The 23,069-nt window shown below is 43.3% G+C and overlaps 1 protein-coding gene across 1 annotated transcript in view; it reads right to left on the bottom strand.

Moving 5' to 3' along the window:
• tmtc2b (transmembrane O-mannosyltransferase targeting cadherins 2b) overlaps positions 1 to 23,069 on the bottom strand; it is a 94,572-nt gene that overhangs the window by 16,831 nt on the left and 54,672 nt on the right. Inside the window, exons 3-8 of the mRNA XM_070972464.1 lie at positions 12,702 to 13,548; positions 10,853 to 10,967; positions 10,268 to 10,353; positions 8,331 to 8,515; positions 6,773 to 6,851; positions 3,572 to 3,693 (exon numbers count right to left, since the gene is read on the bottom strand). Coding sequence (XP_070828565.1) covers positions 3,572 to 3,693; positions 6,773 to 6,851; positions 8,331 to 8,515; positions 10,268 to 10,353; positions 10,853 to 10,967; positions 12,702 to 13,548 — 1,434 coding nt within the window. The remainder of the gene's footprint in view (positions 1 to 3,571; positions 3,694 to 6,772; positions 6,852 to 8,330; positions 8,516 to 10,267; positions 10,354 to 10,852; positions 10,968 to 12,701; positions 13,549 to 23,069) is intronic.

Here is a 23,069-nt window from a genome sequence, read left to right as displayed (position 1 = left end):
ATTAACCAGAGTAATGGAAAGTGTTGGTAATGTGGACAAATGAGACTCATTCTGCAGTGAAACATCATGAAGGCAAACTAGAACTTCCTCAGTCAAGCATTAGACTTTCAGAATAGAAATGCTTCTTTAGTTGTTTGTTTGCAACCCAGGATTTTTCTTCCTAAAAAAGTGACGGTGGTGCTAACAGAAGGTGGACATGACAAAGCCCAGGATCAATGGAACCCACAGCCAGCTCACTTGCTGTCACTTTCCACACTCTGTGACATGACCGCTCTTTCTTTGAATCGAAAACACCACTAAATATATCCACTCCTCACTCTAGTCAGATCATTGCGTGGATACAAAATCCTCCCTATTGTCACAGACATGCTGAGTTCAGTGGTGCATGCCTCACACATTTAAATCTCCTGATGAAATCAGATAAACTGCAGATGTAGCTCTGGCTCTGTTGACGCCAAGGTGATTATGAATGAAGCCTGCATTGTATTAGCTGAGGAAATGACACGTAGATGACTGAATCCAATATTGCTAACATCAAGGCGGCCGTGTCCATCTCCGACCTGCTGTGTGTACAGAGAGCCTGAAACACATCCTGATCCCTGGTGTGTCAGCAGAAGTGTGGAGGGGTCAGCATAGTGGGATACTGACCTATGTGATTAACTCCCTCAACCACAAATCACAGCAATTCTTTGCTTTCTGCGGCTCAGCTACAGCTCAGCTCCACTGTCCTCCTCTCACCCTTCTCTGACCCTGCTGCCAAGCCTTATCTCACAGCCTCTGCACCTCTCCCACGGGGATCTGAACCTCAAAACCCCTGACAGTATCTGAAGCATCTTCATCACTCAAAGTGGTGCCACAGGGAGTGCGGAGGCAGGGGATGAAAGAGGCGGGGGGCCGGTGGGCAGGTCGACTTCCTGCACTGGTTTTAATCTAGCTTAAATGCTGGAGTCATCAGACACAGGCGCCTTAGCCACAACAGGAAGAGCATAAATTAAATGCTATCATAACTCAAATTCATCGGTGCAAACTTTCCAACATTTCAAGTTCTTTATTTCATTTTTTTCCGATGGGTAAAGAGGCTCTAACTTTGTCCAAAGCTAATAAGTTTCCTGCTTTGATGGCATTATTTGCACTAACAGGATCACGGGGACTCATAGCCCCTCAACTACCATCTGTCATGGTCAGAAAGCTACAGATATTCATCCCTGCAGGTTTGAGCTCTACTTTGCTCCAAAATCAATAACAGTTTCTTAAATAAAGTGAGCTTCTCTTCACAGCCCACTGAATTCTTCCCCGAATCCACCTCACCAAGTCTCAACCTCTACAGAATTGTGTTGTTCCCCTAGATTGTCCTCGCTGTGCTTGGTTTCAGATAGTTTTTGATGCCCAGTGGATTTTGCACAGAGAGGAATTCATGTCAGCTTAACAAGCAACTTTTATCTATGCTGTCAGCTGATCTGTTCTTCATGCTGACCATCAGTCTGGCTTCAGATGGAAAAATCAATCTAGTGTGCTGCCAGAGTTCAATTTAATTTAGACACACAACGACCTACAACTGTAAGACTGCTTCACTGAGGAAACACTTTGCAACGGCATCACTGAGCCACAGATGTTTGCGACAGCACAGAGGAAAAATTAGATGAGAGGATTTTTTTCTTTTGACAAGAAAGACAATAAGCATGTTTCCCAAAATGTGCCAGATGTGATGAAGCATGGCCAACCACAATGTGTCCAATGAATTAAACAAATGAGAAGCAATGTGTTAATTCTAGTGCTAACAAGCTGCCAGCGGTGGCTTCATATTTCCCATACAGATATGAGTAAAGAAAAGTAAGATAAAATAAGTTTTTTTCCTTTTTTTTCAATTTTGGTAAATGATCTACGAGTAAAATTCTTCCACACGCATCAGTTAATAATAATAATTTTAGTAAGACTATAAATGAAAAGGCTTTGAAAAAGACTCTGTTTCCATAGAGGAAATGAAGAGGGACAGGGTCGGGAAGACTCCAGCCTTTCTGTGGAAATCCAGATCCCTCTGCTCGAGGCTTCTGAACACATTTACTTCCTTTCATTAGGGCCCAGACTGTGGGAGACGGGGTGTCAGCTGAAGACCCCCACCTTTCTTTTGACCCTCTGTGCAACTCCTCCTCTAATTTGCTTATTTTTCTTCTGACAGTCCTTTTCAGCGCTTCAGCTGCTCTGCTCTCTCTCACTGCTTTTGGTCAGCTTTTCTCCGAGCGAGCTGTGATCTGTAATGGATGACTGTATGACCTGACCACACCACCACCTTCCTGTAAACTCGGGGACTCTTCTTCTGCCCTCGAGACCTTCCCTCAGCGATGGCGGTGTCATTGGTTATTGAGTTCTTTCTTGACGGTGTTCAGAGATGACCACCTTCACTCATTGTGCTCTCATGCTCACCCTCTTTCAATCTCCCTCTCTCTCTCCCACACTATTAATTAACTGTAGGGACATCAGGGCATTATGACCATCAGTAAAGTACTGAAGAGAACAGATGGAAAGCCAGCAGAGATCAGATAGTTCACGTAGAGAATGAGAACTGGTTCAAGGAAGCAAGAAGGTGGACGATGTGAGGTCAGCAGACCTGAGAGCAGAATTGATTTGATACAGTGGACCAGCAGACATATCTCTGAATGGGATGTGATTGATTGAAATTCACTCTAAAGCTGGATTTATAGTTTAATCCAGGAGGTTAACTGGAGAAGATTTGGATTTATTGCTGAGCACTGAATTTCACCTGTTGATATCACCACCACAACACTAGATGCATGTGTAATACAAATCACCACTAGGCAACCACTTGCACTTCTTCTTCCTCTTCTTCTTCCTCTTCCTCTCCTCCTCCTTCACATTTTGAGTGAATGACTTGCTCGCTCATCATTTCACCATGACTACCGCTGACAGCCTTCTGTGTTTCTATTCATTCATGCATACAGGATGAGGACTGCGGGGAGCAGAAGGGCTGCAGTGTAATCACTTTATCAGAAGGACGAGGGAGACGACCACTGAGAGTCTTTCTTTGACTTCCTTAATGTTGTCCTCACTCTCAACTAACTCCACCAGCATCAGGAACACGGAGGGGAAAGCACAAGCGGCCACTGACAGCTCTCTCCGTTGAGGCCGTAGCCCTGATGTGTTATTACGTTCTCGAGGAGGTGCGTGTCAGCTCGGCTGTGGCCTCCATACGTACGGTGTAATGCAGAGGTATAAATGCAGCTTACACTTAACACTTCATCTCGAGCTGCACAAGCTGCCCAGTGTTTAGCAGAAAGTGATTATGTATATTTCATTTATGTAACTGAGTTTTGCTGAAAAACGCTAAATCATTCAGTGAACTAACTATGACCACAAGTCAGTGAGCAGACTCAAGTAAATGAACATTAGCCACTATAAGCTAGTGGTCATGCCAGACCATAAGTGTATCAAAGCAAGCAGGAGCGAGTTTTGTTTCTTACGAATTCAACTTTGAATTTGTAAAGTAAAGAATTAGTTATTTCTTCTTTCCAAAGTCACACTGTCTCGCCTTGAACGGAGGATGACATGGTCTTACCGTCATGGCCAGGAGTTTGCCGTAAGTGAGGTGTGCAGGGATGTGGTCCGGCTTGGCTCGCAGGGATTCTCTGTACCAGTGTTCAGCTTCAGTCAGCCTGTTCAGTCTTATGTAGGCCTCTCCTGTGAGAGCAAAATAAGGGTCGCGTCAGGGGTCAAGCTAGCAGAGGTTAAGACATCATTCATCTTCCCCATTGTTCCCATGTGCTGAGGGTTTCCTGACAGTGAGACCAGACCTCAATGCACCAAATCCAGCCTAAAACTCCATGTTGTTTGATATTTTTACTTGTGCATCGGGCACAGAACTAAGAGAAACTGCTGCAGAAACAATTTACAGCAAACAATCAGACGTACTTTTGATGCCTTTCTCAGCAGTAAGCCTTTGATATCCAATAAGTAATGAACATTTAAGTCATTGTAGGTGTTTTTATTTATGAAACGTGAAATAAGCTATATTTGTTGGCTTAAAAAAAACAACATGAGAAGATTACTGAGTCTATAACACACTCCCTCACTCTGCCTGATCTGTCAGACATCACACAACACCTCCCCCCCACCACCAGATCTGACCCTCTGCCTGCTAACACCTGAGAAAACAATAACCTCTCTTTCATAGCCATCGAATAACACTTGTATTATTGCAAGAATCCGACAACATCAGTTGGTAATTGGACACAACGCAGTTAAAATCAACATTACAACATATCGAGGGGAAGAGACTGAATGTATCCCAGTTGTTAAAATGTCACCAGAGCCTGGTAACACGGTGTATATTTAAAAAGAGTGGACAGGTTGTTCAGGCTGGAGTGGACTGAAACTTTAATTCCACGAGGATTAGGGCTAATCACTGATCCCTGATCGGGAACTGTGATAAGCAACAGGTGTCACACACGTAATCACAACCCGGGGACCTATTTAATGATTTGAAAACGCACTTTCTCCTTTTAAGAGAATGATACCTCAGCATGTAAAAGACATCACATTTAAGAAAAAAACTTCCTTTTATTGTGAAAAAAAAATGAAAGCAGCAGATTTAAGAGCTTTCCTACAGGTTTTAAATGAATACATGGGAATATACTCTCAAGATGATATCCATCAGTGCAGCCTTATGTTTCAGATTTAAGAGCTGGAAATCCATGACATTGTAGCCACATAATCAAAAATGTCCTTGTCAACAGCTAACATTAAATAGAGCAAAATAGTGGATTAGAGATTATCGCAAATTTGATACGGATCAGTCTGCATACTGTTGCAATGTAGAGTAATTTCTTAAAGTTTCCTATACTCCCATGGCCCGCTTCCTTCCAAACTGACACTGATACTATTTGACAAAGGGAAGAATTGAGAGCACTGCATGTTTTTTTTCTTTTTTAATAAATCGTCTGTGTTTAATAGACAGGATTATCTGGATTTCAGAGATTTACCACCAACCCAAGGCACTGCACTATTTAATAAAACGTATGTTCAGGTCTTGTTTGACATGACCTCATTCATTTGTTGATGGGTTTAAAAGCAGCCAAAATACTTGTCTGGCCTTGCTGGCAGCAGACCTCTGCACGAGATTAGCACAAACATCAACTTGCAATTAGAAGTGACATTGAAAAGCAGCTCCTCGGAGTGGAACATTCCTCAGCCCACCAGAGAGTGCTGGAGCGAGACCAGCAGGGTGCAGATTACCACCCAGGTCTGCCTCTGATGAAAGCTTCTGCTCTTTGGCGTCTGACAAACAGCATGAGTGCTGCACACTGACTAAAGCTGGAAATACGTATGAGCAGGTGTGCCAAATGTGCAAATCAGTTCAGCGAGGGAACAACGCTAAGCTGCAGAAATCACAGATCTCTGGCTCAGCGCCTCCGTTACAGTCGCAGCTCCGCTCCTTAACGGTGACTGAAGCTTTCATCAACATTTTGACATAATCTCAGCTGCTCTGTCAAATCCCATTTTGCCAGCACGTAAGTGAACCTGTGGCACTGCCTAGTCTGGATTACAGACAAGCTTCAAGTGTGGGATCGTATGTGTGTGCGCATGTACCTGCATGTGTGCGAGACAGAGAAAAAGCAGCTATAATGACTCTGAAAGCAGCTGCTCTACAGCGGCAATCTAACAAGCTGTTCTCGCAGTGAAAAGCAAATTAACACTAATAACATGATATTGTAAACCATACCACTGTCTGGTCAAAACGCTGTTAAACAACATTAATTCAACAATCACTGGTATAAATAGATAGAAATGCTTGTTTGACAATCTACTTTTTTGCAGCATATTTACACTGAGCCTCAGGTTTAGGATTCACAACTCAGGGTTAACATCTGAATCCTCAGGGCACACGTGGAATGACAAATGACACGTTTAGAAGTGAAAATATCGAATCATTAATGGAATTCAATCACAAAAAAAGATCATTGGTTTTTGTTCTAACTTCCACTTATTTAACCTGCATTTTTGGAGCAAATTCTACAAAGTCTGTTATATCCCTGCTTGGGTAGCACGGTGGCACAAGTGGTAACACTGTTGCCTCACAGCTAGAGGGTCGTTGTGGGCGTTGGCGGCGTGTCCTCCACCATGCCTTTGGTGTCTGCTGCTCGAGGAAAAAGGGGCCTTTCTGTGTGTGTTTGCATGTTCTCCCCGTGTTCACCCGGGGTTTCCTCCTTAAATAACCCAAACTAAAAACATGCAAGAAGATCACCACCTGACCAATGGTGACGAAGAGATGTCGGCTGTCAGCTGGCAGCCCACCGCTCCTGGTCTGCCGTGTTGGAGGGATGACCAGGATGGGTCAAATGTGGAGGAACTAATTTCTCGGGAAGCATGGCGTGTGCAACATGATGCGTGATGCGATAATAAAAAGTACGATTCTTCTACATTCTTCTATTCTTCTACAGAGTGTGTTAGTGAGCCCTGAGCACTCCTACATTCAAAGCTGCTCGTGTAAAGAGCTAATGGGGTCTTACGTGCAGTTAGTAATCCCTAATGCTTACTGAAAGTTTGGTTCACTTGTGATGCTGCCTGATCCAGAAGAAACACAAAGGTTATTTGTTTTAAGGGACCCACAGCAACAAAGTAAAACAAATATTCCAGATGTATAGCTGCCAATTGCTCCGAAACACTCCTTATCGCTCTGCTCCACTGTTCCATTTTTCCTGCGCTCAAAACAGCAGATTTTATGCTTAATTCTTGAAGAAAAAAAAAGAGCAATTCTTACCCATCATGTTGTAGAGGCTCTGTGGTGCAAATTGTCTTGGCATTTTCTGTATTGCTTCTTTAAACACTGTGAGGGCCTCCTGTGAATGAAACAAATAAAAAAAGAAGGTGGGGGATGTTTGCATTAGAGAGCAGGGAGACCCCACCAGAGAAACTGGCGTTGGAGTAACAAGTCATTCCTCCCCTGCAGCCAGGGCCCTGACACTGTGAATACACAGCGTGGAATTGGGGGGTCGCTGGGAGGCTGGCTCACAGAGAGCAGAGCAGAAAGGGTCTATCCGCAGTGTCACGGCTGTTAAGACGACTACAGCGGTGTCACATACTAGCTCTGGTATGTATTGAGTGGAGGTACCGCGATTCACCTCAGAGTCTAAATGGCAGGGGGAGCTGGAACTACTTTACTGCTGAAGGAAATGTTGTGGTTAGAGGTCGGAGGAAGTGGGACTGCTCTCTTTCTCCAGCACGCCAACAATTTATAAAAGCCTTTATTGAATCTGCAGTACTACTGCTTCAGCCCGGATTGAATCAGCAGCGTCAGTGCTTGTGTATAATATAAATGTGCAGCACTGGAAAACCAGTTATTTTTGCCAGCACTGTGGGTCTTTCGGGGCATGAAAGCGAGTGAATTTGTTAGAAACAGTCTGAGGACTATCTGCACAAAACACTGTGTCCCCTATGACACAGGCAATTTTGGAACATGTCCATATAAAGCCGAGCATTTTCTCAGTGTCCTCCCAAGGCTCTTTAGTCAGCCGCCTGCATTTTATCTCACTTCACTACAGTTTTCTATTTTCCAGCATGTATGTGAGGGAGCAGTCTTTGAACTCCCATGTTAGCAATGTGCCGATTTGAGAGATATATGTTACAGATATGCTGCAAAATACATAAATATGAGCCAAAATACATTAAGTGAGCCCGTATAATCAATTGCAATTCAACAGAACAGCCCTGCCATAAATTCTATCTTTAGAAAGTTTATAATGCGCAAAGCTGATGTTGTTGGAAATGTGCAAATTCAATTCTGTTTATTACTAAGGTTATGGTTAAAGGTAGCGTCATACTACATATACATGGGGGTCAGAATAATCAAAACGCCCTGACTATAATGCAGTCACATAACCTCGCTAACTATGAGCTCAATGCTGAAACATATGGCAGAACAGTTGTACTGACCACTTAAAGAATGTCATGTCCATGTGGTGCATTTTATGGTGTTTGTTATTCTACATCCTGACAAGCTATGATTATCACTAATAAATAACATATTGGCTTTCCCAACCACATTGACTGGCTTTATTAATAAACATGTACATGTTATTCTAGCTATTCAACAACCATTGTGCTCACATCTGGGAATTAGTGTAACTCAGCACTTCGCTAAGTCTAATACACAAGTTTCTCTATTGAAAACTGATGCTTTTAATGGACTTGAATGACGTCCCATCAACAGCGCTACGTGAATGTAATGCTAATGCCTGGGATGCCAAAATACGCTGAAACGTACATGAATCTCTCAGGATTTTCTAAGTAAACTGTTAAATGTATTTTTCTGCAGTTACCTCTTGGTGTCCTTGTTCATGGAGTAGCTTGCCCAGGTTGTACAAGCAGCTAGTGACTGAGCTCTTGTGGGCGTGGGGGTCCTTCAGGTTCTCATCTGGGATATCAGCGCAGGTCAGGAAGGTGCGCTTGGCCTCATCCAGGCGACCCTGATTCATCAGGATGATGCCCGTGTTCAAGTAGGCCGCTGATGTGAAAACAAAACTTAAGCGTTAGATCAGCCAGAGCTCTTGAATTCGGCTTGCATCAGCTGATTAGATCAGCTGTTTGCCTCACGCTTAAGAATCTGGCTTTCACTATAACCTCACTCATTTACTCTACTGATACGTTCACGCCAACTCTGTTTGCTACCGCAGCTTCATCAACATCCCAACATCATCATGTGATATCTAGCTCGATTTTGTTGATTGAACTAAGATTTAATCTTCCTCTATGTGTTTATTAAGGGGGATCAGATCTCCCAGCAGAAGCCTGGTTGGATTCTTTGAGAAGACAAGAGCCTCTTCAGCCAAATCTGTGTTTAACAATGTTAAGTCAGAGAGATCAACTGTACTGAAAAGATGACTAATGGTCATTTCTAAATGTAATCTATGAGGTGGAACAACAAACCACTGTTGATCATATTTATGCTTCAATGTAAATTGACCATTGCATGACCACTGCGTGTATCCTGTGGGGATACTTTGGATGGTTACTAAACTTTTCCTTGAGCGGTCAAAGACAGCATTTCATGATCAATACGTAGCAGAGAGTAATTAGTCTCTGCGGACCTGCTTCTCTAAACAGCTTCCTATCAAGTCTGGCTGTCGGAATAAATTAACAAGAAACAGCGGATCAATCTGGAAGGCTCCTCTATAGGGTGTTGACATATAATCAAGTCAAAGGGGGGCATTTTCCCCCCCCGCAAACAAGATATCTTCCTCTTCTGTCCTTAGGATTTGTTATCTCAATCCCTGACATTATTTTACTCCACATCCTCACACCTCAGTGTCTTATCTACATAATAATGCATCGCTGGGTCAATATCTAGACTTTTGTCTGGATCTGCGCTGAAACAGCAGCAGATAAGACAGACCAGAGAGACAAAAGCAAGTTTTTTTTCCCATCAGCCTTCTAAACTGATGTTCTGTGTGCAGAAAATGTGCCAGAAATCAATAGCACTTTATCACAGAACAGGATAGCTTTGCATATTAAATCAAGCTATGTTACAGTTTGCACTAGTTAGCTCCCCATTAGGCACTGAGTAATGGTGTAACCTTGAAAAACACTTTAACTGTCTCATTCTAATTCTGCCTTCAACATGTCTGCTGTTTAAGGTAATTAATTAAACTTGTAATCGGCTACAACAGATTGAATAATTGCACGCTGAAAGAAAATTTTCTAGTCTAACTGGGATCTTGATTAGGTCTATAATTAATCCTGGGTAGAAAGGAAGAGACTCTTAAGATTCTCTCTTTATCTGTCATTGACTGATGCCTAGAACAATGGGGAACTAATTTACTGCATGATCAGGTAAGATTGTGGGTGATTCGTACTAATCAGGGAGCGAAGCTGCTGAAGATGACGCTGTATGGGAAATTTAATTCAAGTAAAAGCAGAAAAAAATGTGTTGAACTCTCATGGGAAGGTGAGGAAGAGTGAGCAAAGAGGAGGGAGCGACGTGCTAAAGCTGACGGGAACTAGACGACGCAGGACGGATGGGGTGAAATGAGAGTGTCATGGCCTGGATTCATAATAAATGACATCATGCCACTGCTCGATCTGTTGACACGACTTTTCTGCTGCAGCTGTGTTGAATTCGGCTGTATACCCGCTGGCCTTTGCCACCTATTCCTCTCCCTTCATGTAACTGCAGCCTGTGTTCAGCGTTGCCTGGACACAGCACAGCCACAACCACAAGAGCCGGAGACCGTCAATAAAAAAGAAGAGCTGTACTTACAAGCCAGAGTTGGCCGGCTCCCAATGGCCAGCTTGTAGTAGTGGAGCGCCTCTGAGAACTTGTTGCTCTCCTGCAGCAGCAAACCACTGGAACAGACAAAAGGAAAGATGCTACAGACAGTTACGAGCTTAAGAAACTCAAAAGAGGAGATGTTGAAACTTAAAAGGCCTCTGTTAGGATTAGACAAGAACACAAGCGTCTGATTAAACTGCGGAGGAAGATTTAGATCTCAGCAAACAACAGACATTTGAGCACACTGCGAGTGTTGCTGTGGATGTTTCCCCTCAGGCTCAAACGGCATCATTAATAACCCTGTCAGACAGACAGCACTCTGGAGAATACAAGACAACAGGCACTTCCTCTGAGAGAACAGCTCTGATCAATGGACACACGCGTGCAAAAGGAGAACTCATCCATTTGTTCGCACACACTCCTTCGTCATTTAAAACAGCCAGGAGTGGAGACACGCTTCAAGTCAGGTGCACAAGCCTTACAGGGACACTCATGTTCTTACATGCTTAATGAAATGAAAGGCAAATGAGCCTTTAGGATGAGGAGAGGAACACAGAAGTCGCACAAACTCACAGGTTATACAGCATGTCCGCCATGTTGCTGCGGTAATAGAGGGCATTTCTGTACGCCTGTTCAGCCTCCTCCATCTTGGCCTGGCTCTTCAGGACATTTCCGAGGTTGCCCCATGCTGGCAGGTTACAAAAGAAAGGGTGAATTGAAGCAGATAAAAAGACGATTTGTGGCAATCTTCTGCAACTTCATCAGCATCTTAAAAAGCTCTCAGATTAAAGCAGCAAGACACAACGTTTCTGTGGCACGCAATCATTTTCTTTTCTTATTCACAGCCACTTAATGACATGGGTTCAGTTATTTTTAACTTCGTAAGAGAATGTTGTTTTGCTGCAGCTGGTATACCAAGACATTAAGGATAAAGACAGATGACACACCAGGGGAGGTTTGTGCCAAAACCACCAGTCATTCCTACGACAGCGTGAAAAGCAGACCCCCACAATACTACTGCACAGCTAATGGTATTAGTATTGAGTGGCAGAGTGCAGTAACTGACTGGTGAAATAAGGTTGCTGAGAGCTTTTGGACATTTTTCGCAGAGACTGGAGTGTGAACATGGATGTGGAGGGGCTGGTAAGCAAAAAGAAAATAATTGGATGGAAAATAGTAACCAATTCCTATTGCCATGTAACAAAATAACATCACTGATCTGTTTTTTAGGCTATTTTATACTCTGCACAAGCTTAAAATATATAAATAAAATTCCACAAAATGAATTTCCCAAGAAAAAAGTAAATGCATATGGACAGGCCTAAAGAGCTTCTGTGGTGCTAAGTATGACATTAGTATGTTTAGAGACAGTGTTTCTTGTATCTCAACATTAGTCACACTGAATAAGAAGACAAATCTGCAGCTCATGCTGCTTTTGTTGACATGTTTAAAATGCTAAAATATGCACAGCGCCTTTAAGCAATGTATTTACAGTATTTAGTTGTTGAAAATCAGAACATCTACGGACTCTCAGAAGAATATTCAGTATAATCAAGCGGAAAAACAACCCAAAGCTCCCTTCATTCAACTGCACATCCAGTTATGCAAAAACTACTTCATGAAGGTTCTTTTATGGGAAAGAGTTGCTACGTGCATCCTGAAATTTCACAGATCAAAGGATCCAACGAGTGTGTCTGTGTTCGAGGTTGGGTTCTGTTCAAGTCTCATATTAGCCATAATGAATGTGAGTCGGCACATTGCTGCTGCTCTGTTCGGCTGATGACCTGCCAAAACAAACAGCTGTCATGCCTCAGCTCTGCTGCAGAATCTGAAAGGGAAATTAGCTAACACAACGCATCCCGCTGTTGCCCTGCTTCCCTCCTCAGCACCTCCAAGAACTTTGCTTTGGATAGGAACCCGAGTCTGATGACCTTGAATGTTAAAGCTACTGAATATTTTATCTGCTGTTAAAGGTGCCAATCAGAGACGAGTGATGGTGCCCTTCCAAGTGAGACGGGGCATCTGGTGTCATTAAACAGATTGCATGCTGGGCATAAGAAGATGTGCGATAAAGACGTCCAGCAACAGAAAGATAAATGTGTTCTACCCACACCGGTCTCATTTTGCGTCTGTGGCACTGAGTTCAACTTGTGAGCGTCTGTATATTCCGCTTAAGGCTGAGTGAAGCCAAGGAGACATTTTGAGGCAGCTTTACTTTGAATAATTCAAGGCGGTAGTAGAGACACAGCACGCATTTTCAAATTCAAAGCCTTGCCTAAAAGCTCGCTCACTCTTCAGACAACCAAACATGATGGGTGGAAGAGGTCTGGGTGTGGGTTTGTGCATATAAGTGCATTAAAAGTGTGTATGCGCACAACACATTAGTGTGCATGCGGATTCAAATGAATGCATGCTGAGTTACCTTTAGCAGGATTGACATAAATCCCTGACTTGTAGAGCATCTCCTCATTCTGCCAGTCCCGGTTCCTCATAACAGTTTTGACACCAAAAAGCAGAAGCAGGGCAGCGCTGCAGTATACTAACACAGCCCTGGAGGACCTGCGTCGCAGGCGGACATACAGAGACCTCATCCCCACGGCCACCAGCAAGCAAAAGCCCATGCTGGGGATGTACAATACTCTCTCTGCAATCACAAAGCCCACATAGAAAAAGATGTTTGTGGCCGGGAGGAAAGGGATAGCCAACAGGCCGAGAGAGAACACCACAACGTTCTCAGTGGTGGGCAGCGGAGTCCTGTTCTCATAGTGCTTTTTGGTACCATTTTGTGCACTATTAATGTGAGCATCTGTGTGGGAATTGTTCATATGTTCATGATTGTTGTACTGGTAACTGTGTCCATTACTGCTCCCATTTTTGCCATTTGTATAATGATACGCTTTGCCATTGCTGTCCTTGCCCTTAGCCGTCTGCTGCGTCCACAGGCTGAACCAAGCCAGCAAGAGCAATCCAAGGTAGAAGGCTACCGTATGAAAGTTCCTCAAATCAGCAAGGTTCCTGATCAAAGGCAGGGCATCCATCGACCAGTCAAAGCTCAGCGTGTCTGGACACAGGAGAAGCCAAAAGTTGATGGTCGGCAGGTAGAGAAAGGTTAGCGTCCTGGTGAGGATGGAGGGTGAGTCGGCTGCAGGGTTGTCAGAGTTTGAGAAGTTGGGGGGTTTGTTACCCATCCAGTAGAAGCGGCAGGCCAGCAGGACGGCTCCCCAGGCTGCCAGCAAAAACACATTCAGCAGCAGGTGGACGTTCTTTCTCTGAAAGACAAAGGAAACAGAAACCTTCAATCCAGTGGAACGGAAAGGAGCAACTGTTGGAGAAAATATACTGCACATGACAGCATCAGGCCAAATGTAGTTTTCTGGGTGGTTGTAATATTTATGACTCTTTGGCCTTTATGTTTCCTCTGTGGATTGGAAAGTGATCAAAAGGATGCCTGATCTTAACTCCTCTTGCTTCATGGCTGTGATAGTGCAGCAGCGTAATGCCTCCTAGAAGAAAACTTTTTAAGGGCAATTTACAAAAGTCTTGCTCAAGTAATGTAGCTTTGATACGTGTTTCATCATCATCTTTGTGAAAGGAGTTTTCTTTTTTCTCATTGACCCTTTAAGCCAATTTTTAAACTGACCAAGAAGAAAAAATGGTACACTAACTTTTAGCAAAGCCAGATCATTCACACTCAATCCACTGATTAAAATGAAGGTGACCTTCCCTCATAACTTTCTATTTATGTACATTTCTTTCCTCCATGTTCTCTGCAGACATATCAAAACAAACACAAATTTATGAACTCCATTCATCATATTACAGACTGGATATTAAACACTTTCCCAAATGCTGTGTGGAAACACATGAAATATTTAGATTGTGTTTGGTTGTTTAATACTTTGCTGGCAGATCAATGAAAAATGACTGGATGTGCTGTATTTCGCCACAAGTATCGTATGTTCCAGTGTTAGGAACAACTAATTTCTACTTCTTTCTAGTTGTGTTATGCTTGAAATCCAACAAACCAACCACATTGAGGTCTTTTCTAAATTCAGCAGTTAGAGAATGAACAGCTACGCTCACCATTGTCCTGCAGTATTAACTTGTACTGTGCATGTAAAATGGGAAATAATTCAGTCCCACAGTATGCAACTAAACATGGATTATCAATACATGAACTATGCTGCAATGGTTTGTTCCCTCAGTCATCAGATTCAGCCGTCTGAATGTAAATCTCCAGGGTATCATAGTCCTCGATGTTTCATTAAACTTAAACCCAAGGCAATGCAAGCTAACCTTTATTCAGTGGATGTGATCTTTCTCCATCTCCACATGCCAAAGAGCACAAACATGTCCCATCTGTGATCATAAACTTCATACCACCGCTGCTTTCAGGGGGTACTATTGATTTCCTTCCTTGCCATTGTCATTTACAGATTGCATCTGTGAAGAGAGACCCAGAGTAACCTCTGGGGACATCTGAGTGCAGGGGAAAAGCTTTGTTGTCAGCTCATGATCACTGCTAGTGCAAAGAGCTGCAGCCCAACACGCAGGCAACAGGAAATGAGACTACAAACAACTAATTACAATATTTTCTGTGTAGAGGGGGTGAACACAACAACAAAGGAATGCCTGACAGGACAATGCAAATACAACAGGTTTATATGTTCAGTGTTTTTACTGAAGGGTGAAAGATTAACTCCTGTTCAGTGGTTCCTTTCACAATGTGTTTGCTGCCAAGGAAAAAAAATGAAACACTGGCATGTGCAGACTTTTGAGTAATCAATAGTGCACCTAATGCATGTGTATGGCTTAAGTCTGACACCGTGGAGCTGAATATTGGTATACAAAATTCACAGCATTTTTCCATCATTAACAGAAAAAAAAACAAAAAACACTTGCATAAGGTCAGCTCTGTCAAAGCGAGGTGGAAAGACCTGACAACGACCCGCGCTGCTTCGGTATTTCAGGAGGATATGCCACCGCTGAAGAAGTTGTTCGGTCGCTTGGCAACAAAAGGTCATCGTTTCAATCCGCATCACCATTTCTCATTAATCTGAGCTACTGTCAAAGGTGTTATGGTCAGCTCCCCATGAATTCCAGGGGTAAGATATTTTAAATAGTATAGAACATGCAGAAGGCTTAAAATGTGGGAAAAATAATCAGAAGCTGTTAAATTACACTAAATCAAGAGTATAATGTCAAGGTGCTGTGCAGTGACTTAATGCATAAAACATTACAACCAGTTAGCTATAATGAATCTACTTTAGCTGGAAACCCACTGTGACGAGCGCTCTGCCATAAAAACAGAAGACCACAGCTAGGCAACTGAATACAAAACACTGGAGTCTACGCCAAACAATCACAATTATCTCAATTTTATTAAAAATAAATAAAAATAGAAAAGCACTAACATCTGTCAGTATAGGCGGATACCGCTGATAACATGCTGCAAGCTTCCAAAGCATGTGAAAATGAATGTGAGTGAGTGAAACTGCGCCAGTTCAAGTTAAAGGCTCGAACAGAAAGCACATGGGTCATGAAGCAAAGAATTCTGCTCAAATGGTCTCGTAAAAAAAAAAAAAAAAAGTAAATAAGGCCCACTTCCTGTCAAACAAAGGTTAAAACCATGCCAATGAATCATTTTAATTAGCCCTGAGGTGACACACGGATGCAGCATCAACGCTCCTTCTGACGGTGGCATTCAACACTGAGGCGTGCTACAAACAAACATTAACACAACTATAAGGATGACATCAGACAGGTCCTTTTATATAGAAAAGATTTTTAGAAAATCTGGAAAAAAAACTATTCCCATTCTGACTCAGAGTTAGATGAGAAGGTTGATACCAAGGTCATGTCTGTATGATAATCATAAAGCTACAGCTTTGTGAGTTTAACTTCCATCCATCCATCCATTGTCTTTACCCAACTATGGGGGGCTGGAGCCTATCCCAGCTGTCAACGGGCGAGAGGTGGGGTACACCCTGAACTGGTCGCCAGCCGATCGCAGGGCAACATATACACAGACAACCATTCACGCTCACACTCACACCTAATGAGCATGTTTTTGGTCTGTGGGAGGAAGAACCCATGCAAGCACGGGAAGAACATGCAAACTTCACACAGACCCAACCCGGGGATTGAACCGGCAACCTTCTTGCTGTGAGGCACGCGTACTACCTGCTGCGCCACCGTGCAGCCCCTACGATGAGCTGAGTTTAACTTAAAATAAGGAATTATTGTAAAAGTGTCTGACCTATAATCTACTGTAAAACCAGAACGACTAAACAAACAAGACTTATGGCCGATCTTACATCCAGCGCAAAGCAGAGCACGGTGTCGCTGCTACTTTCACACGCCCAGCGCCACATTGTGGAAGTGATGTGCTTGCACCCATCGGTGCGCTAATAGGAGTGCTGGGCTTAAAATAAGTGCGGTAAGGCACGATGTTGATATCTTATTATCTGTTGGTATCTCGAGGCAGTAGAGAGCCACTGAACAATGAAAACCAGGCACCAAATGTATAAACCATGCATCCAAACTAAAAGTGGACTCAAATTGTTGGTAATGGCAGAGCTAAGGCTTCCAAACAGGCTGACGTTGCATTGTCTTCTGTCAATTTAATCAACCCCTATCTCAGGTTTATAGTTGGTAAAACTGTTCTTCTTCTACTTCTTAGATGCTTCTGCCATTTCTCCCCATAACTAAACTAAATGATGGCCCTTTATATGCCCTTTATATTATATTTATAGGAAATTGTGGGAGTGGTCAGAAGGCTTGTGCAAGTGCGCACAACTGCAAGATGATTGAGATGTATGAGAAAAAAACATGTGGCAACAGATGTTCGTGGGTTTTATAAATCAAAAACAAAGCATGTTTTCCTGCTTTGTCTGTACACAGTATCCTTCTGCTGTTTATACAGCGCATTATTCACATCTCACGCCTGCTTCACCTCAGGGAGCTTCGGTGGATTCCTGCTGCTCCCATTGATGGATCCTTTTCTTCAGTAGAAATTCGTTGGCTTCACCAACTTGCCAAGTCATGCTACATAAACACACCTGTGATTAAGCAAGAGACTTAATAGCAGCGCCTTTGTGCCTTGTGCTTTACTTTGCACACAGATTATCCACTGTTTAACTAGTAAAAGAGAAGCCGGACGTGCACTTCCACCATGTGCTTTAGACAATGTGCTACACATCATTAAAACAGGGAAATGAATGGAGTAACTTGTGAGCTTTAGAGGTGTTGGTAGAGAGATTTTGTTACCTTTGGCCAGTCAGGCTAGCTGTACTCTTTGTGCTGAACTAAGCTAACTGGCTGCTCTTTGTGCTAAGCTAATTGTCTCTGCAAGGACTCTCACCTTGTCTTCTCTCTCTCGTTAAATGTACCGTTCATATGAAATGAGGTTTAAAATTACTTGAACTCTAACTTTAACCCACTTTAACAAACCACCACCGGTCTAGCAAGTCAAGCAATACAACATGCCATGCAAACTTGTCAATTGTTTGGGCATGGGTGCACAAGTTGAAAACATGTTCACCTAATATACAGTAATCCCACAAACAGGACAACAGGCACTGAAAGTTGGAGAGAAATATTACACTGTAACTCCCCAAGAATATCACTGTGATTTAAAATCACCAGTCCTTCACAAGTAACACTTCCTCCTACAGCTCAAACAAAAATCTGTCATCTGAACTTCAGATGAACTCTTATGGATGGATGGATGGATGGATGGATGGATGGATGGATGGATGGATGGATGGATGGATGGATGGATGGAGATCATCCTCTTCACATTTGACACACCAGGTTTCAATGTGCACTTTGAGTCAATCCCTAAAATCACTGGAGCGGAGAAACAGAGGTCGTTTAGCCACTTTTTAATCTAAGCAGGTGAGCAGAAACTCACAAAGAGATGAAGTGGATTGAAGTGGTCTGTGAGGCCCAGGGGCTGCGCTTTGTGCGGACTTTGCCAGAGAGGCTTGCTAAGCAGTGTTAATACGTCACTGCTTCGGGGAGATCTGACTTGGATTTACAAGGCTCTTCTACAGGCTCTCAAGTCGCCTCTCAGACCCCAGCCCGAGCTTACGACACACCACCTCAAAGTTAACTCAGAGCACTCTGGAGGAGGGACTGAAAGAAAAGCTTCCTCTCTATGTCTGGAGCGAACTGGTCATTAAAAATTGGGTGTTACATGGACAGGAATGCACCAGGTTCCCAACAGACAACACCAAGATCTCCTCTGAGCTCATCTCTGAGCTGCTTATGGCTGAATTTTGCAGCTTTGTTCCTGCTGTGATGAGGCCGCGGTCCATAGAGCATGGCTGGCATTGGTAACACCTCTGAAGGCCTGAACGTGCTGATGCTGACCACTCCCATACATACTCATACCTGGCTCTGTGACAAGCAGATACTGTGTGTCATCCTGACTCTTCCCAGACACAGCACACACCATAACCACCTCCATATGTCGATGCTGAGCACTGAGGTGGTGTTTCATTTACGTTATTGTGCTGCACTTGCACATTGAGATTTCCCCTTTTCTTTGGGCGGTGCTGAAAACACAAAACAATCCTCTGATTGCACCTCAGCATGCATTTTTAACCTCATTGCTCCTCCTCTTGGCCTATTTTTCCAACTGCTCTGACTTTCAAAGAAAGATAAATGTCAAAGTAAACAAGTATAGAGGCAGTAAGCAAACAGGAACTGCTGTAGAGATGCTGTGGGGGACAATTTACTGGAGGGACAACATGAACCCCAAGTCTATTATCTCTTGAATAAACAAACATATGCCTCCTCCCTAATATGGCTGCAGTTAATATGTCTACCACTCAAAAGCATAAGTTCAATTACCAGCCGACCAACCACTCTGTGGGTGTTATGGCTCTATTATGCTGGAAAACCAAGGCATTCCAGCTTTGTGTCTTTTGTCTGTAATCCAGTTTAGTTTGAAATAAGCAGTTTAGCACTACCCCATAGGAGGCATGAGGGCAGAGTTTTTTTCTTCTCTTTTGTGTTTCAGGCACAATCAGTTCAGAATTGAAACAATTTAGCCTTTATAAGGCAAGCGTGTGAATAAAATATCCTTGGAGATTAAATGCAAAACAGGCCAATTACTGAATCCCTATTTGTGCCTGTGCTGGTCTCCCCCCCCCCCCCCCCCTCCCCCCCCTCCACACTGATTAGGTTGAATTGACTGAGAAGAAATCTCAATCTAAAAAGTCTTTTCTTTAAAAAAAAAAAAAAAAAAAAACATCCGCTAGGGTGTTGTGAAAGAAGAAGTGTTGTGGCAAAATAAAGTAGAAAGGGCTCAGAGAGAAATTTAATTAATTAGTTTGGAGAAAGTACTCTATTCTCTGGGGACACACAGCCTTTTTTGCATAATTGGCTGATGCACACCGTACCATTTTTTAGGAGCATTTTAAGAATAATCCATCACGTGACACAGCTAACTACCTCATCAAACGCCAACGCTGTGACTGGCTCACACTCCAGCCAGCACCTCAGAGAAAATCCTGTGAAAGAAGAAGTGGCTTGCCTGACCTATCCCCTCCTCTTCATCATTACTGAGATCAATTGTCTGCAGAGGGTCTTTCATCAAGATCCTGCTTCACATTGATAGACTTGTAATGGAAGTGAAAATGAGTTCAGGGAACCAATCGGAGAGTATAACCACCTTCAAAGCCACCCACACACACACACAGAGAGAGAGAGAGAGAGAGAGAGAGAGAGAGAGAGAGAGAGAGAGAGAGAGAGAGCGAGCTCAAATTTCCAGATCCTCTTAAGAAGTCAGCATAAATCTTCCTAAAGGTTTGGTGGATGGATGTACACTCTGCTTGCCTCCTTGTTCCTTAACTGCTGGATCAACTAATCAAGCTTGTGGTGGAGCCACAAATTCACGTCCTATCTTTGGTCCTTCTTATCTTCCACAGCTGTTGCAATCCCCTCTGACAGCAAAGAACCTTTGGGTGTAAAAGCTGATTGCTAGCAGGCATGACAAGATAAGAGCCCAGCTATCTGACTTCCTAACAGTTAGTTATGGATAACCAGCCGCTGACTGGTGCTTTCCAATTGTGACTAAGCTAATTTGCTCTCGCACACAAAATGTGGAGGCTGTTGCATTTTGTTTTGGCCAATTTCGTTCTAAGGCAGAAATAAATTTTCTGGCTAAAAATCTATGGCTAAATTTACAGACTGGGAAATGTGTTTATTTGCTTAGATGAGAGTTAGGCGAGAGGAGTGAGATAAATATGAAGCTAAAGCCAGCAGTCAGTTGGCTTACGTTAGCACAAAGACTGGGAACAGAGGGAAAAAGCTAGCTTGGCTCTGTCTGAAAGTAACAAAATCTGTGTCTCAGCACCTCTAAAGCTCATTAATTAACATGTTGGTTAAGCTATGGGAGGTTAGGACACTTTCCAGCACATAACCCCTCGTAAAAAACACACATGTTGTTTCAACACTTTGGTTTTTGTATGGTTTAAACAAATGAGGTATAACATGGTAACTAGTGAGCTTTAGAGGTGCTGGTAGGTGGGCTATATTTCACAGTCTACTGTATGAACAGAGGATCACCTCATGACACATGCAATTAATTCACATTCCTCCATTTTTCCCATAACTGAGGTAAGCTACATCGACCCTGGTGTCACTTTGGGATAGATAACCCTGTAAATGACTGCGTGCAGCTGCAGTGTGTGCAGCTTACTTAAAGCCAGGTGGATAACTGCTGGACAGCAGCGGACCTGCCTCTCACTGCTCATGATCAAAGCTTTTAACCTGTTTGAACCCACCAGAAAACCCACAGCTGATGAGCTGGTCTGCCTGGTGGATAGACAGAGCACAAAGATGGGAGAGGGAGAGGATCGGCCTCAGTGAGAGCAAAGCCCAGGAAAGAGCCCAGCGATGAGACATTTACTGACTATGAAACATTAAAGATAAGAGAGTTAAAACCATGCAGCGTCCAGTGGTGAGGGAGAACATTAGGTGGTGGCTAAATGAAAGGCACTGACAGGTTAGAGTTCTAAGCCGCATATGAAACATTTTCTCTTTTATGTCTTATTGCCAATCTCCAAAAGGCCTACTGTGAAAAAGGAGCTGGAAGCGAAACGTACATGGCGAAAGCAAATATATTTGAGTAAGAAAATTTCCAACCAAGACGTCGTAAAACACGCCAGCTCATGCTCTCTCGGTCAGCTTTTATTAACCATAATCACTGAACCAACACGAGATCCATTTCTCTTGAAACCTTCACTCAACATTCCATCCCGTCTCACTTTAAACACGCTTATTTTAGATGTTCCAACCATGCCTCAAAGCATCTTTTCATGCTGAAGCCAGACGACCCTTGTTCAGGGGTCACTAAAGGTCTCCCTCTCCCGGTGCTGTAATCAGAGTACATTTATTTTGTCATCAGTGGCAATCAGATATCCATGGATTTATAACACCATAGGAAAGATCTCATTCTGTGCACCAGAGGGTCCTTCTGGAGGGGATGAAATCTGAACTTCTGGTTGAGTTTAAACGGAGATGTGTTGTAGGTAGGCAGGAGGAAGATGAAGGAGCGCCTGAGGCAAAGATACATAAACAGCTAATCAATGGAAAATCCTTCAGTTTGCCAAGTTCTCAGCGGTTGCTGAAACTCGAGTTGATCAAATGGACGGAAACAAAACTTCATCTCACGCTTCAACTCGCCCCGTTGACTCAAAGCGGGAAGGAAAATGCTCACGCCATTTTGTTTTCTGTTTTCTCAGGACGCATTAGCCGGGCGACACAGCCACATCAAGGTCGCGGATCGCAATTCGTTAAAGTGACTGAAAAGCCCACAAAACGCAACAGCTCGAAATTCATCTTCATTAGCACACAATGCAAACTGAAGACATATTCGGAAAAGGCAAAAGCGTCCGGCAGACCAAACAAGAAGAACATAATGACAATGGAAAACCCAAGTCGAGTCAGAACCCTTAACATTTCATAGGAGATATTTATTGAGTGAAACCACAGTAATGGTTTGAAAAATAAACTGAGTGTTCCTGATTTCTGGTCTTTCGTTTCCCATATTTATTTGTACTGTGTGGGCCAACTAGACTGTGTGACCACTACTGCAAATTTGCTGTGACAAGATGCTGATTCAAGCTCTACCGAGGGGGGTGAAATGTGGGTTTGAGGGAAGAGCTTTATAGTCCACGCTGCTCATGGACCCTCGAGGACTTCAGTGATAAACGGAAAAGAATATACAGAAAGAAAAGAAATCAAAAAGTACTGCTCCTGAGGCACTTTGCCAGTTGCAAGTTGTATCCAAACTAGATTAGTCCTGTGCATGCAGGGATGCCCGGTCATTACTATGCATTTAGGAGATCAGAGCCATTGTATTGCAGGATTTACAGAAGCGGTAAGCTCCTACAGAACATGCATGAAGCCTGAGCAGCGGTACAAAGCAGATACACTCAGAGGGATGTCAGATGCTGGATGGAGAAAATTGCTCCAATGGCATTTTCTCTCTCAACCACTTTTTGAAAATAGCTCTTTGGTGTGTCACGTTACGGTTGACCACCACATCTCAGCGACAACATGCCATTTGCTGCTGTTTATACCAGCTAGTAACAAGCACGAGAGGAGCTCAGCAGACATAAAAAGATGACTTGTGGTGTGGGATGATGACGAACAGCAGAAACTATAAAGCAGTCAAAGTCAAGATTCCGTCCGAGCTTAGTCATCCAATGATAACATCCCAGGTTTTACCAGAGGGCAAAAACAATCTGAAGACACAGGAAGCAGGACTGCAGTC

Source organism: Chaetodon trifascialis, chromosome 10, assembly GCF_039877785.1.
Source record: "Chaetodon trifascialis isolate fChaTrf1 chromosome 10, fChaTrf1.hap1, whole genome shotgun sequence".
Lineage (NCBI taxonomy): Eukaryota > Metazoa > Chordata > Actinopteri > Chaetodontiformes > Chaetodontidae > Chaetodon > Chaetodon trifascialis.
This window is presented reverse-complemented; position numbering and strand designations above follow the sequence as displayed.